Genomic DNA, 15,869 nt, shown 5'->3' on the forward strand with positions numbered 1-15,869 from the left:
AATTTGGCAACAGTTGCTTAATTATATAATAATAACAGCATAATACCGAAGGATGGGTAATGCAAACATGCTGAGAGAACGGAGTATCTTTGTATCAATGTTCCACACTATAAAATGTGTTGTTGGTTCACGTCTTATTTTGGTAAATAAAAACAGATGAGTTGTAGCAGACAGCCACACACACTGAGCTTTCATCAGCCAGTCAGAATCCTCCTTTCAGAAAGCCCATTTTATAATTATACCACATATAGGTCTCTCTTTGGCACACAGACTATGTGTACATTTCAGTTTAGTGATTCCACACTGTAACTAACAATAGATAGATTAGATAGATAGATAAGATTTTACACAGCATTAGTTTCATAATGGTTAGAAGCAGAATCATTCTGCATGGCAAACTATCCATTTTAAAGCTACAAAGAGGTTTTAGGATTGGGAAGCTCTAGCAAGAACACTGATTTGAACATATAAATGTAGAAGATGTACTCCTAGTTGAATGATATTGATGGACATAACTAAAAAAGCCTGACTGTAATTTTCATTGACTCAGGAAAAAAAAATCCTCCCTCACCTGATTTTTTTAACAACCTGCTCTAAAATAATTTCCAGAAGCATCTTGTAATTGCTCTAGATTTTATTTTCTTTACTTCTTAAATGATTTATGTTACTCACTTACACATTCGCCATTCACAATTTATAAATGGCAACTTTAGTATTCATGAATTGAGATCAATACGTTAGCAATCAAAACACTCATCTTTCTATTTCAATACACCATGCTTCTTCCCTCCTCCTCCCCCAACTTTAGCCCGGGATGTCTGAATAGCAGTCGAAGTTTACAGCGCTCTCCCAGTGGCTGCTTTATAAGGGAATACATGTGTAGAGATAGTAGTCCTAGTTTCGGTACTAAAACATTAATCCAGGAAAAGAAAGAGGTGAGAGAGCACACCAGGTACTTCTAAATATTGGTAATATTTGGATGCAAAAGAAGCTTCTTGTGGACCAGAATCGTTTGCAAAAGTGCCGAAATTGCCTATTCAAGTTGTTTACCACCGGAGTAGCTTCCATAGGTACCACACAGCATTCGGACAAAGGTTTCTTTGTGCTTGATAAGATTTATATTTTGGTCATCTTGTGAAACCTGCAAACTGTGATTAGGGTGAGGCCCAATTTCTAATGAAATGTTTAACGGACTTGAGGAGAGGGCGGAGATATTTGATTATCCCCTCTTGAGACACTTATTGATCAGTATGTGCTGGAAAAATTATAATATTCGGGGTGTCTGCCATGCATTACTGCATTACTATATTAGTGCGTTTCAAATAATTGTTTATCGAGTGGTAACTCAAATATTTTACCGAAGGCAGGGGGAACTGAGTGAAGATCGCTGCCTACCCACCGGTATCACAGATGATATATAGGACCGGCAGCTGGATAACACGGAGGCACATTCTCTCATTCCCACAGAGAAGCATTCTAGCCGTAATCAGGGATTTACGTGGAGAACTTGTTGGGAATCTGCGATGTATGTCATGTATGCAAATTTTATAACGTCATAAGCCGCTATTACAGTTTGTTTAATGTCTGACATATGAGAAGTATTGATCCTATTTTTTCTCTGTTTTCAGAGATCACCGAAGACGACTTATTATTTCTACAAAAAAAAATGCCAGAGAGACGCTGCAGTGTGTAGAAATGAGAGACTGCAATTTACAAGCAACAAGCCCTTCTCACATTGTTAGTCTCCAATCTAACTGATCTAATCAATGACACCAAAGCACTGGGGATTCTAGCACCGCCTCCCCAAGCCTTTCCGCTGATTCCCATTGGAGGCTAGCTTCAGAGGCAGGTTCCTTTCCTCAGCACGGATTGGCTGGCAGGGAATCAGTATCAATGTTTAAGCAGCAGCGTGAGGTGAATAGAGTCAGTCGGCAAGAGGCACTGGGAGAGAGCGAAGGGGCTGGGAACCCAGTAAATGCTGCAGTAAGGGAGGGGGAGCTATAAGAGACAGTGCTCCAACTGTTGAATTTTCGCAAATCTCCACTTACCTACGGACGGCTTATACTGTGGATCTGTTTCTTCTGAAATCGACATCTCTTTTGCATATGGTCTGGTTAACGTTGGCTAATGCCTGTTTGAAAGGTGCCACCCATCAATGAGACCGAGAGACGAATTTTTAAAAATCCCTCTACAACAGACTGCAGAATTAACTATGTACAGTGGCTCAGGACTCAAATAGAGGAGGAAAAAACAACACAGAACTGAGACTTGGAACTAGAGCTGTGAGCATTTCAATGGGAACCTGTGCTTTTCCCCCCGTTAATGTGCAAGATCTCTGGGTGTTCACACATAACTCTGAGGAAAGGTGGCTAAAAACACTCAGCAAAGCAGGAGACAGACGCGCCTCTGTGCCCGTGAGTGGATAACAGCCTTGTTTTCCTGATCCCCAGTCTCCCGGAAAAAGAGGTATAGTAAAAGTGCAGCTGGATCCGACACCCTCCTCTTTCTTCCCCTTTCTCTTTTTTTCCTCCAAAACATGAATCTGATTTTTCTGTCTATAGCGTGAGTCAGAAAAGCGTTAGGAAGAAGCTGCAACTAATGTCTGTGAAAGGAGGAACATGAGGCGATAGTGAATGTGATTTGTTCCGCTGGATCTGACTCATCCAGGAGATTGAAACACCTGCATTTCTGGATGTGTCAATCATTTCTTTTCGGCTGTTAAAAGAACCTGAAATAAAATTTAACCCCGCCATATACTTATACATAATATCACTGGGGAGGTAAATCATCCCGGGTGAACGCATCTGGCATTCCAGCCACTCTTTCCCCATACACCAAGATGCCCAGAAAGACTATTACAGCTTGAAAAGACTGCAAAATGCATCACACCAAACACTGAATTGTATTTGTTTTATTCTAAAAGAATTGTCGATCAAAATATTTGCCTCTCTTTATTCATCGCCAAGATTCCCCCTCCCCTAAATGAAGAGGACTAGGAGGCAGTGTCATTGGAAGGAGATGCTGAATAGAAAGAAAAGAGAGACACTTGACAGCCCAGCCTTGTGAATGCAGAGACTGTTTCCCTTTTAGCGAGAGACTAAGAGAGAGTGTGTGCGGTGGGTTGCTTTTTTTTTTTTCTCCCTCGCTCTCTTTTTTTAATCTGTGCGTGCAGCCATGGGTTGCCTGTTGATTTCCTCTCGACTAAAGAGAAAAGCAAACTGGAATTAAACTGCATCGAGAAAAGTGCTGCTCCACAGACACACACACACACACACACTGTGAGAGAGAGGATCTGGTGGTGGTGGCGGCGGCTACTGGCCTGTCTTAAAGAAACCCAAATGTGCATTTGATTGAGCACAGCCTGTGATTTTTTTTTTAAACACACATCTATCACTAGTGATGACGAGCAGCTGGTGGGTTTCTTAATCCCCCTTCCACCCTCCAAGAAAAGGGAAAGGGAGGCTGGTGGCGCGGGAGAGAAAGGAAACTACAAACCCGGACACTAGTTTTCACACTGCAATTTCCCTCCCTCTTTTTGTTGTTCGGAAAGGAAAGAGTGAGCGTGGAGGAGCCGGCAAGGGGGAAATACCGATGGTAGCGAGATGCAGTTCGCCGCCGCAAGCAATGCAAGATTAGATCTCTAAATGCAGCAAAACACTCCCTGAAAACCAACAACCCCGCGGTGCAATCAGACATCTCACTGCCTCTCACTGCACACGGAGCGGGCTTCTACACAGGCGAGAGACTCTTTTTACCCCCCTCCTCCGCTGTCTCCCCCTCCTCCGCACCCTCCACTCCATTAGTCGTATCACAAGCAATGAGTAGCAAATAAGCCTTTTCTGTTTACGGTCCTGCTTCCCAACAGCCAGCTCCCTTTTCTATATATTTTTTAAAAATCTCTTGGACTGATCTTGGGAAGAACCACCACCACCGATCATTTTTTATATTCTTTGTAAATCGGCGGATATTAAAGAAAAAATTAAACAACCATTCGGAATCCGAAGATATATTTTTTATTCTCCTCCTCTTCCTCCAGCTGAAGTTGGACAGGCTAAATAACTGTGCGGGGATTGTGTGGCCGCAGAAGCGCTTGATTTGAGGCGGCTTTTCTCTCGCCCTCTCGCCCCTCCCTGCGAGCTACATGCTCCATTTGCTGCCCCGCATCCTGTGTCTCTGCAGATGTTTTAGAGCAACAGGTTCAGCAACCTAAAACAGAGGGGTAGGGAGCGAGGACAGAAGAAGGGAGAGGGAATAAGGCAGCGGAGGAGGAGGAAGAAGGGGCAGGGGCCACCCTGGTGCTGCCGCAGCTGCAACCACCCCCTGGCTCGGGGATGTACCTTTCCATTTGTTGCTTCTTCTTCTGCTGGGCTCCTGCCCTGACTCTGAAGAACCTGAATTACTCGGTGCCGGAGGAGCAGGGGGCGGGCACGGTGATCGGGAACATCGGCAGGGATGCCCGGCTGCAGGCGGGGGCGGGCGGGCCGCCGCCGCCGCCGGCGGAGCGGGGAGGCGGCCGGGGGACCAAATCCACTTTCCGCGTGTTGGAGAACTCGGCGCCGCACCTGCTGGACGTGGACGGCGAGAGCGGGCTGCTCTACACCAAGCAGCGCATCGACCGCGAGGCGCTGTGCCGGCGCAGCGCCAAGTGCCAGCTCTCGCTCGAGGTCTTCGCCAACGACCAGGAGATCTGCATGATCAAGGTGGAGATCCAGGACCTGAACGACAACGCGCCCGCCTTCCCCTCCGACCAGGTGGACATGGACATCTCGGAGAACGCGGCGCCGGGCACCCGCTTCCCCCTCACCAGCGCCCACGACCCGGACGCCGGCGACAACGGGCTGCGCACTTACCTGCTCACCCGCGACGACTACGGCCTCTTCTCGCTCGACGTCAAGTCGCGGGGCGACGGCACCAAGTTCCCGGAGCTGGTGATCCAGAAGCCGCTGGACCGCGAGGAGCAGAGCCACCACACGCTGGTGCTGACGGCGCTGGACGGCGGCGACCCGCCCCGCTCGGGCACGGTGCAGCTCAACGTGCGCCTCATCGACTCCAACGACAACAGCCCCGTCTTCGAGGCGGCCTCGTACGTGGTGGAGCTGCCGGAGAACGCGCCGCTGGGCACCGCCGTCATCGACCTGAACGCCACCGACGCGGACGAGGGCACCAACGGCGAGGTGCTGTACTCCTTCAGCGGCTACGCGCCCGAGCGCGTCCGCGACCTCTTCAGCATCGACCCGCAGAGCGGCCTCATCCGCGTCAAGAGCAACCTGGACTACGAGGAGAGCGGCCTCATCGAGATCGACGTGCAGGCCCGCGACCTGGGGCCCAACCCCATCCCGGCCCACTGCAAGGTGACCGTGCGCCTCATCGACCGCAACGACAACGCGCCCGCCATCGGCTTCGTCTCCGTCCGCCAGGGGGCGCTCAGCGAGGCCGCCCCGCCAGGCACCGTCATCGCCCTGGTGCGGGTCACCGACCGCGACTCCGGCAAGAACGGGCAGCTGCAGTGCCGGGTGCTGGGCGGCGGCGGGGCGGGCGCGGTGCCTTTCGCCCTGGAGGAGAATTACGACAACTTCTACACGGTGGTGACCGACCGGCCGCTGGACCGCGAGGCGCAGGACGAGTACAACGTGACCATCCTGGCCCGGGACGGGGGCAGCCCCCCGCTCAACTCCACCAAGTCCTTCTCCGTGCAGATCCTGGACGAGAACGACAACCCGCCCCGCTTCAGCAAGAGCCTCTACGTGCTGCAGGTGCCTGAGAACAACATCCCTGGCGAGTACCTAGGCTCTGTGCTGGCCCAGGACCCAGACCTGGGCCAGAATGGGACTGTGTCCTACTCCATCCTGCCCGGGCACGTGGGCGACGTCTCCATTTACACCTACGTCTCCGTCAACCCCACCAATGGTGCCATCTACGCCTTGCGGAGCTTCAACTACGAGCAAACCAAGCACTTTGAGTTCCGCGTGCTGGCCAAAGACTCGGGCTCCCCCCACCGCGAGAGCAATGCCACTGTGCGCGTCACGGTGCTCGACGTTAACGACAATGCACCCCTCATCATTCTGCCTGCCCTCATCAATGACACTGCAGAGCTCCAGGTGCCACGCAATGCTGGTGTGGGCTACCCCGTGGGTACTGTGCATGCTCTGGACAGTGATTTTGGGGAGAGTGGGCGCCTCACGTATGAGATCATCGAAGGCAATGAGGAGCACCTCTTTGAGATGGACCCCACTAGTGGCGAGATACGCACTTTGCACCCATACTGGGAAGAACTCAGTCCCGTGGCTGAATTGGTGGTCAAGGTCAGTGACCATGGCAAGCCCAGCCTCTCAGCCGTGGCCAAGCTGATTGTCAGGGCCTTGGCAGGACCACTGCCCGAAGCTGGCGAGCCACAGGTGAATGGTGAGCAGCATCGGCGACCACATTGGGACCTGTCGCTGCCCTTGATTGTGACCTTGAGTACTGTCTCCATCATCCTACTAGCTGCCATGATCACCATTGCCGTGAAGTGCAAGCGGGAGAACAAGGAGATCCGAACCTACAATTGCCGCATCGCAGAGTACAGCCATCCCCAGCTGGGAGGAGGGGGCAACAGTGGGGGAGGAGGAGGAGGAGGTGGTGGTGGCGGGGGCAAGGGCAAGAAGAAGAAGATCAGCAAGAATGACATCATGCTGGTACCCAGTGAGGGCGAGGACAGCAGGGGCCCCCTCAATGTCATGAACGTAGTGAGCAGCCCATCCTTGGCCACCTCACCCATGTACTTTGACTATCAGACCCGTCTGCCCCTCAGCTCACCCAGGTCTGAGGTGATGTATCTGAAACCCGCCTCCAACAACCTGACTGTGCCCCAGGGACATGTGGGCTGCCACACCAGTTTCACAGGGCAAGGAACTAACGCCAGCGAGGCTCCCCCGAGCCGGATGTCCATTATTCAGGTAGGAGACTTTTAGAATAACCTGGACCTCACTTTAGACACTGGTTTAAACATTACATTTTGTCTGCAGTGAAACCTGTTGTAAGGCACCAACAAAAATCAGTCACGTCAGGGAGGTGGACTTATAAAAATAAAGGTATGTAGATCATACCTGAGGGATCTGATTCTGTTCTCATGTTGGTGTCACCAGTTTTAAATCAAAAGTTATTCTGCTGACGTAAATGGAGTTACACCAGTGTAAAGCTGGTGTATGTGAGAACACAGTAAAGCCTAATTGTTTGGGATACTTTGGGGTTGTCTCCTAAAATGGAAATTGCCCAAGAAAGGTGAGAGAGACCAGGTAGGTGAGGTAATATCTTATATTGGACCAGCTTCTGTGGGTGAAGAAGGCAATCTTTCAAGCTACTCAAAGCTCTTCTTCAAGTCTGGGAAAGGCAAACTCACCCACCTTGTCTCTCTCATAATCTGGGACCAACATGGCTACAACAACACTGCAAACAAGCAAACGGTGGTCTTTTCCACAGGTTTCACTGTACTTTTGTTTGGGGTGGAGAGGGGGTGGGAATATTTGAAGAAGTTATGTCTGCTTCTGTAACCAATAGGACATTACAGAAACTGTACATACTAAAGACACACTTTTTTTTCCAGAGGAAATCTATTGCAACAGTGTATATAGCCTTCCAATCCTGTATGTTTGTAATATGAGCTATTTCCAAGATGTATGCTTTTAATTTTTTGAATTTCCTTTTTATAACATATATACATATATTTTTTATCTTTGACATAGAACAGTATAATTTGGGGCCCCATTACTTCTTTTTCTTCCCTGAAAACAATAAAACTTTCAGTCTTGGAAAGTTTACTTAGTTAACTAGATTAAAATGTATATGATAGCCCTGCTCCCATGTTAGCAAAACTCAAATCTTATTGTAAATCGGCAGAATGACTAGTTAGATTTCCAGTAGCCTGAATCAATATTGACTATTGCTTTACAATGAAAGACTTACATACTGGTTTTTTTTTTAATCAAAGCTTATTTTTGAAAAATACAGTAGTGGGGCCACATTCTCCCTTCAGTAACACCCATCATGAATTGACTTTCATGTATGTCAGTGAAGGCAGAATTTGGGCCATTGGATTGAGTTTAATATTTAATTAAAATAACAACTTAATACATACTGTGTGTAGTTTGAAGTTCAAACACAGAAGGTGTGTTCTGAAGCAGTGGGCTCATATCATAAAGCTGAGGACAGAATCTGGCCCTAATTGCTCTAATTTAAAGTGTTCCTTAATTACTGTGGCTTAATGTTCAAATGTTACAGGTATGCTCCAAAGCAATTTTTAGAGCTTTCATTGAATGCAGGCTCCGGGTAATGACTATTAAATATATCTGAAGTGTCATATCTGTTTTGTCCTGTGGTTCTCCTAATATGCTGTTCTGAGTCATAGGGGAATGAGCTGACTGTATCAAAAGTGACACAGACTCATTTTGTGTTGCCAGCTAATGAGAAAAAGTTGCACTGCAGACACTTGATGTATCAAAAGGAAATTCGTAATGCATTTGAGGCTTCATATGATGCAGTTTTGTGAACACCAAATTTACTTAGTTTCCAGTGGCAACTAATATTCTCAAGAGGAGGTGGCCAATAATTGATCTACTAAAGCTGTATATTTTAATAACTGCAGAAAAAATGCTCTGTGTACAAGGTCACTGCAAACTATTCCTCAACCCACTATTGAGTTGTGTCACAGAAACGATTTCATTTTATACTTGCTATCAATTAGGTGGTTGAGCAATATTCAAAATCAGAAATTGATTTTAACAAAAAGTGACACTTCAGGAAGAATATTAGGTTAGGGCAGTACCGAAAATAATTCAATTTATAATTCATGCTTTAAAAGACAAATAACTTTCAATGACTCTTGTTTAAGTCATGTCATTTTTTTTACTACAAAATTAAGTTGTCAGAATACAAAAATACTTTTTTTCCCAAGTGACAAGTGTAATAGTTACTAAAACATAGAAAATTATATTCTCTTGCAACCATGTAATGTGTATATAGAAAGCAATTAATATATGTATTGATACTACTAAATAGTAAAGATTCAACTGTAGTGTAAAATCTCAGTCGTAAATATTATTCCTTTTTTACAGTGTTCACTGTATCATATCAGTCATGATTTTTTTTGAAATTTATATAAAACTGAAAGAGGAATTTCCTCCCTTAAAAAAAGGTGTCCTGTGGTTTCTGTGAAAGTTTTGCTTTGATGACTGTGAAAAAATTTAACCATAATTCCTGATAGCATGAACCTGTATACCTAATATATAACTTTCTGTTTTCCTGAATATCTGTACACAGTGTTTTGGAGCAAGGTGGTGCAATTAGTGAGTTAAGAAACACTCATCTTTCATTTATGGAAAGCTGGATCAAATTTAGTTTAGGTGACAAGTGGACCTGAATTTAATTGTCACAACATAATCATAAAACAAATTTGCAGATTGACATAGTTATTGGGCCCTGTTCAGGAGAGGTCCAAGTTTATAGTATCAGGAGTTTGTATTAGGAGAACTATGTGGAAAAATTGCATATCTTCACCACAGGGCTACATGAAATGAAATTTTATATTTTCTTGCTTTCTTTCTCTCCCTATCCCCAAAATAGATATTATATATAAACTTTGCACTTTAAATCAGAAAGCGCATGCTACTTTGAGTCCGATTCTGCACTTCATGGAAGCTCTCATTGGAGTCAGTGGGAATTTTTCATGACTAAAGAGTGCAGGGTCAGGCTCTCTATTTCTTTCTCTTCCTGTTTCTTAGCAAGGTAGAGTTCTCTAGTAAGGTTCTACTAAGATTTTTTATATTTACAAACTATATACTACATTGCATTACACCACATTAACTAGTACACTACCAAAAATTTATAAATAATTAAATCAAGACTACAGTTATCTAATCAATAAGGGCCAGATTTTCCCATTCTTACCTTTTTACTCTGGAGTTACTCCCAGACCAAAGTCAATAGGTCAGATTGTAATATCCTTATCCATGTGCATAGCATCGTATCTCACCTATAGTCCCATCAAAGTTAATGGATACGTGGAAAAGGTGCTACTTAGAATCTGGCCCAATGAGAATACTTGCCAAGTAAAGTACTGCTCAGTATGAATGAGGTGGCATAATTTTCTTCCGAATTAAGTACATTTTGCAGTGCATTAGCGTTATGTTTTAACTGTTCATTTACTCACTAATTTGTGAGTAAATTTCTGTATTTGCAGATTTATAAGTAACTAATGTGAATTAGTGGGGTTTTGTACCCTAATTATGAAAATCTTCAAATTTCCTGTATTATGTATGTGTAAAATGTTGGATGGATATTCAGCAGCACTGAGAACTCAGCACTCATTGATTTCTATGAGAGTTGCAGGTGTTCAGCAACTCTGAAAATCAGGCCATGTTTATTAATCAGTTGATAGGATGACATATAAAGACTATTACTTTACTAGTCATACATAGTTAGGACACCTACTGTGGACAAACACATCTTTCTGTTATTTAACAATTCAACCAGCATATTGTATACATCCTCTAATTAAGAATAGTGGTTTTAAAGAATAATTTAGCATAAATATGTTTAGACATAAATGTACTATTATGTGTTTATATACACAAACAAAATTTATTTACAAACCAAAATTTTAAATGGCTCACATAGAGGACAAAAGGTATTAATTTCATGGCCAGATTAAATCGAACTTCCATCCAAGCCCTTAATCTTGTAACAAACGGGACTTTGCTCTGTATTCTACAAGTACATGCATTCATGTTCAGCCCTATCAAAAACTTCTATAGTTAGCATGAATTGCTTACATATTTAACAGAAAACAGGCGAATAGTTCTGCTGGCAAACAAGCCACAATTTCTTTTTCTTCAAGTTTCCAGTAGATGAAAGAGTGGATGGATAAAGGGAAACCAGCAGAAATAGATTCTTTAAAATGACATGACAGTAGTGTAGAAAACTCTACATATGCCAGGAGTGTTGATGATCATAGAGAATATTTATTATTATACTTGTGATGCAGTGTGGAGAGATTTGTAAATATATCAAGTGAGACAGAATGGGGAAACTGTGGTCACAGATTTTATTGAATAGAAAAGAAAAAGAAGAAGAAGAAGAAAGAAAGAGACCATTTTACAAGGAACTATCAAGCTGGGAGTCACCACAGTTGCTGCAGTAAGCAGTCCTGTAACATTTTAAGATAAAGTGTAGATCATTCTTAATACTTCCAGGCACCTGATGTTTACAGTGTGTCAACAGATTACTGTTAAGTCCCAATGCAGCCTCATCACCAGGTGTCTAGTAGTATCTGAGAAGATATAGACTTCAAGGGGGAAAAAAACCTGTAAGCTGTTTTCATGCTGTTATGTGTTCAAATATATTATTGTTTTCTTCAGAGTGCAGTGTTGCAGAATGAAATGTGCTGACACTGCAATATCAGGAGAACTGAAATAATTAAAAAACAAATTGCATTCATTCCCAGAATTCAGAATTCCAATCTCAGAAGACTCACATTATGTTTTTTGTTTTTTATATCCTTTGCAAAGGGGGAATATTCTTCTTTTGATGCAGAAGCTAATTTTTCTATTAGAGCTAGTGGAAGTTTAGGACATGTATTGAGAGGAGAATATAGGAAAAGTCAGTGGAAATTCTGCACAATTGCAGGCTTGCAGTTTGGACATTATATTTCCCAGGCATTTGGATTTACCAGCAGTATTTTCTAAGCTCAAATAAAAAACTACCAGAGTAACATCTGATCTCATGTCAGAGCTATCTGGCTGAGAAGTATTATGATAGTTTTTATAATGTGTATGTTTAGATTAGATGTAATGCAAAATAGCCCTATTAAATATTTGAGATTTATAAATATATATTGCACTGGGTATAATTACACTATACACATTTCTATAGCTTCTAGGCCAGGGGTCGGCAACCTGTGACACGCGACTCACCAGGATAAGCACCCTGGCGGGCTGGGCCAGTTTGTTTACCTGCCGCGTCCGCAGGTTCAGTCGATCGCGGCTCCCGCTGGCTGCAGTTTGCCGCTCCAGGCCAATAGGGGTTGCGGGAAGCGGCGCGGGCTGAGGGATGTGCTGGTCACAGCTTTCCGCCACCCCTATTGGCTTGAAGTGGCGAACTGCGGCCACTGGGAGCTGCAATCGGCCGAACCTGTGGACATGATAGGTAAACAAACTGGCCTGGCCTGCCAGGGTGCTTACCCTGGTGAGCCACGTGCCAGAGGTTGCCAACCCCTATTCTAGGCCTATTTTTCATTGTATGTTAAAGTCAATGCAAGTATTGCCAGCATAAGACCTGCAGGACTGAACATTTTCTTTATATTTGCACAACAATAAATATTGCCCAACTGCTACTCTGTTTGAATATAACGCTGTTACATAAAGCACATGTACTTTCTGTCCTGATCTTGCAACCATATCCCACAGTAGTATCCACTGGGATTACTAATGTGGGTAATGGCTGCAGGATCAGGCTCCCCCTCTTTTGTACCATGTCTATTATAGACCCTTTGGGCCTGATTCTGATCTTTCTTCTGCCTACTTTTTACAACAGTGTTACTCCATTGATGTCACTATAGTTAAACCTGATCTATGCAGGTGTAAGTGAGATTAATCTAAGGCCCTATGTTCGAAAATTGTGGGGTTAAACATTACAGAGTTAAACAATACAAAATAGCAAAGGGAGAGACAAATTAAGAGTAAGAGGAGAAAACGCAGATATCGGGAGTAGAGAAAAAGAACAATGCCTCCAAAATAAAAATCCTCACTAACCATATGGTTAAGAGGATCAAGGGCTCTGTATGACTTATTTTCTGTTAAAAGAGACATATAAGAGCTGAAAAAAATTAGTGCAGTTAAAATAAGTGACTAAGGGACAGATCCTGCAATCCTTATTTGGGTGAAACGCCCATTGACTGTTACGTGCTGCACAGTTGTTGAAGCTTTACTCATGTTGGTGACCATTTACATGGGTAGTCTCTTTGATTTCAATGGAAGTACTCAGGTGTATAAGTGATTACCAGTATGAATAAGGTTTGTACAGCTGAGCCCTTAAAGATTTAACTTTTGGTTTAGCAATAACTTTGGGCCAGATTCTTCCACCCTTACATTAAGTACTGTCTTACTCTACAAATAATCATAATCCTATTGAATTCAGTCAAACTTCACAACAAGGGATCTATTTCCCATTTTAGTCAATAATATAACTCTCATTGACTTCAGTGATGCAAGATCAAGCCTCCTACTAAGGGTTCTGTGGAATGTGAGTAAGGGTGACAGAATCTGGTCTTTATATTTAGAACTCAGCCATAAAAATCATCTGTCATAGCAGATGTGGAAAATTGCTCATTATATATATATGGGAACAGCCTGTGCACAATGGTGCAGAATCTTTTTCTAATGAAGAATTGGGGAGATTCAATCTTTATATATATAATTTAAATGTCCAAATTTATGTTTGGAGTTTGAAATAATATAATAACATAGTAATAATTATTATTTAATAATTATAGTGATATAAAGGTCAGAAATATCTAGGACTCCTTTGAATTGTTCGTAAAGAACATTTTTTGCTTTTATATTATCAAAACAAATATTTGTTTGTTTAAAACCATGTATACAATGTACTATTATTTATAAAACATGGCAAATATAGCTCTGTGGAAAATTGTCACTATGTAAATTTAAAGTATTTGCAGCTCTTACCTACAAATAATCAAGTATAGATCAAATATTGCAGTTGCTACTCACGCAAAAAGTTAATGAAAATGAATGGAGTTTTACCTGATTAAGGATTGCAAAAGTGGACCCTAAATCAGTTCTTGAGTGTGATTTTTTAATATGAAGAAGCTCCAGTTTCTCTTTACAGCCACTTTGTCTCCCTTCAGGCAGTATTACACAAATCCATGTCAGTGTATTTCACTTGTCAGAAGTTTTTAAAATAAACAAAAGAACACCTGTAGCAGTGTTGCTATTTGGAGGTAACAAACTCTTCAAGTTTGAGGAGTGTATGTCTATATTAGATGAAAGAAAAAAAAATATTGTGCAACAGTTAAGAATTTCACTGAAAGGATCTTTAAACAATGATTTGTTGACCAGAGCGGAAACGCAGCTCCTTTTTTATCTCTACTAGTAGAGAAGCAGTATTTTGGTGTCAGGAGGTCAGAAGAAAATATTTTGGATATTTTTTTTTTCTGGAAAGTAGCTTGAGGACTTTTATTTTCAGTCATATCAGTGCTTACATTGTACAAACAGAAGTGTAAAATTCATGATGAGAGGGTACCAAAAGGTAGGGAATGAGTGAAATCTGCCTCTCATGGGAATGCAGATGGGAATGCAGATTCTTACATGGAGATGAAAATGCTCCAGGGAGAGCATATTTTGGGGAAAATATATATTTTTTGAGAGTAAGGAACATTTTGTTTTTTTTATTGGGGAAGAGGGAGAAGCTAGTAGGTCTGGCTTTTTGATAGTTCTGAAATGATGGAACTCAGTATTGCACACATTCTGACAGTATTAAGCATTTTGTATACAATTTCCACTGTTAAGTACTACACTGAAGAGTAAGCAAATTTGTACATACACACCTATTAATTAGATATTAGCTATTGCTTTATATAACCTTCCCAAACACTAATATATTTTATAGATAAATCCCAGAGGCTGCAGCATACAGTTCATGCTTTATTAAGGTCACAACAGAAGCATCTAATTCTATTACTGAATTGTTTCAACCAGTTAGTGGTGCTATGCAGAAGGACAGTATAAAGATCAGTTCATCTCTCAGTTACTTTCAGGATGTCTTCTTTTACAGCTCTAAAATTATACAGTCCTATGCTGATGGACTGTCCGCTTATTGCAGTAAAGGAGATGTCCTTTGATTACTTAAAATAAATTAGCTTTAATAAAAAAGGCCTTACTGACATCAGTGTGCTGTGTGACTGAGTGCTACAGTCTCCAATGAATGGGACAGCAGACTTCTAAGTGTAAAATGAGAGAATTGTTAGAAAATATAAATGCAGAATTTCAGCTGTGTGGATGGCACAACTTATCGATTCATTGTAAGTTCTTTCAGTGATAGACGTGAAATTAGTTTCAGACAGTGTTTTAGACAATGTATTGATATATGTATGACACACTTACATTTGCTTGTTCTAATCCTAGTGACACTATGATTACTGGTATTTGCAATCCTTGTCCTGGAACACTTCCAGACAGTTTTATTGTATTGAAATGACTCTTACAGTTCATTGAGCATCTAGCATAATACTGCTGAATATGACTGGCGCGTTTCCATATATTTATTTGAAAAAAATCAGGCAGTTAAACTGCATAATTATGGGAAAACGAATCATAACAATAAAAGACCATTTAAGTTAACAAGCTTTGTGATCAAAGGATAAATACAGGTTGGATAAATGAGACTCTAGATGTAACTAATTTACATAAATAGTCTTTGGTCTGATTAGAGGAAAGGAATACATTAAAATAATTTAAAGGTATTAAAAAGTATTTTGCTTCAGTAGCTTTATGACATCTAGTTTTATTTTATCTTATTTTTGTTATGTTTCTATTCAATAAAGATAGCTATGTTCAGTGATAAACTACTTTTATGTGTTTTTTTATTTCTTGATTACCAATGCTTACAATGCAAAGAAAATATAAAATAGCACAAATAAACAAAAGTAACAAATAATAAGTTTCCATTTTAATTTGAACACATTGTGTGTCAAAAACCTGAAGCATTTTAAAAAACTTGCAATGTTTTTGATTGATTTTTAATTAAAGAAAAACATTAAAGGGAACATTTAAAGGAGTATTTCTTGTTTACTGTCTTTATCAGCGAAGAGCAGCCTTTGT

General features: G+C 42.1%; 1 protein-coding gene and 1 long non-coding RNA gene across 8 annotated transcripts in view; one reads left to right on the top strand and one right to left on the bottom strand.

Moving 5' to 3' along the window:
- Nucleotides 1-4,007: 4,007 nt before the first annotated feature.
- Nucleotides 4,008-4,428, bottom strand: LOC115653240. Its single transcript, XR_004000887.1, has 2 exons — nt 4,338-4,428; nt 4,008-4,206 (listed from the first exon to the last, which is right to left on the bottom strand). It is a non-coding gene; the product is annotated as an uncharacterized LOC115653240 (long non-coding RNA).
- The window catches only part of PCDH17 (protocadherin 17), a 112,733-nt gene continuing 101,061 nt past the window's right edge, over nt 4,198-15,869 (top strand). For all 7 annotated transcript variants that reach the window (XM_030566105.1, XM_030566125.1, XM_030566134.1 and 4 more), the window contains exon 1: nt 4,198-6,935. In XM_030566105.1, coding sequence (XP_030421965.1) covers nt 4,332-6,935 — 2,604 coding nt within the window. In that variant the 5' untranslated portion in view covers nt 4,198-4,331. The remainder of the gene's footprint in view (nt 6,936-15,869) is intronic.

This window comes from Gopherus evgoodei, chromosome 1 (genome assembly GCF_007399415.2).
Source record: "Gopherus evgoodei ecotype Sinaloan lineage chromosome 1, rGopEvg1_v1.p, whole genome shotgun sequence".
Lineage (NCBI taxonomy): Eukaryota > Metazoa > Chordata > Testudines > Testudinidae > Gopherus > Gopherus evgoodei.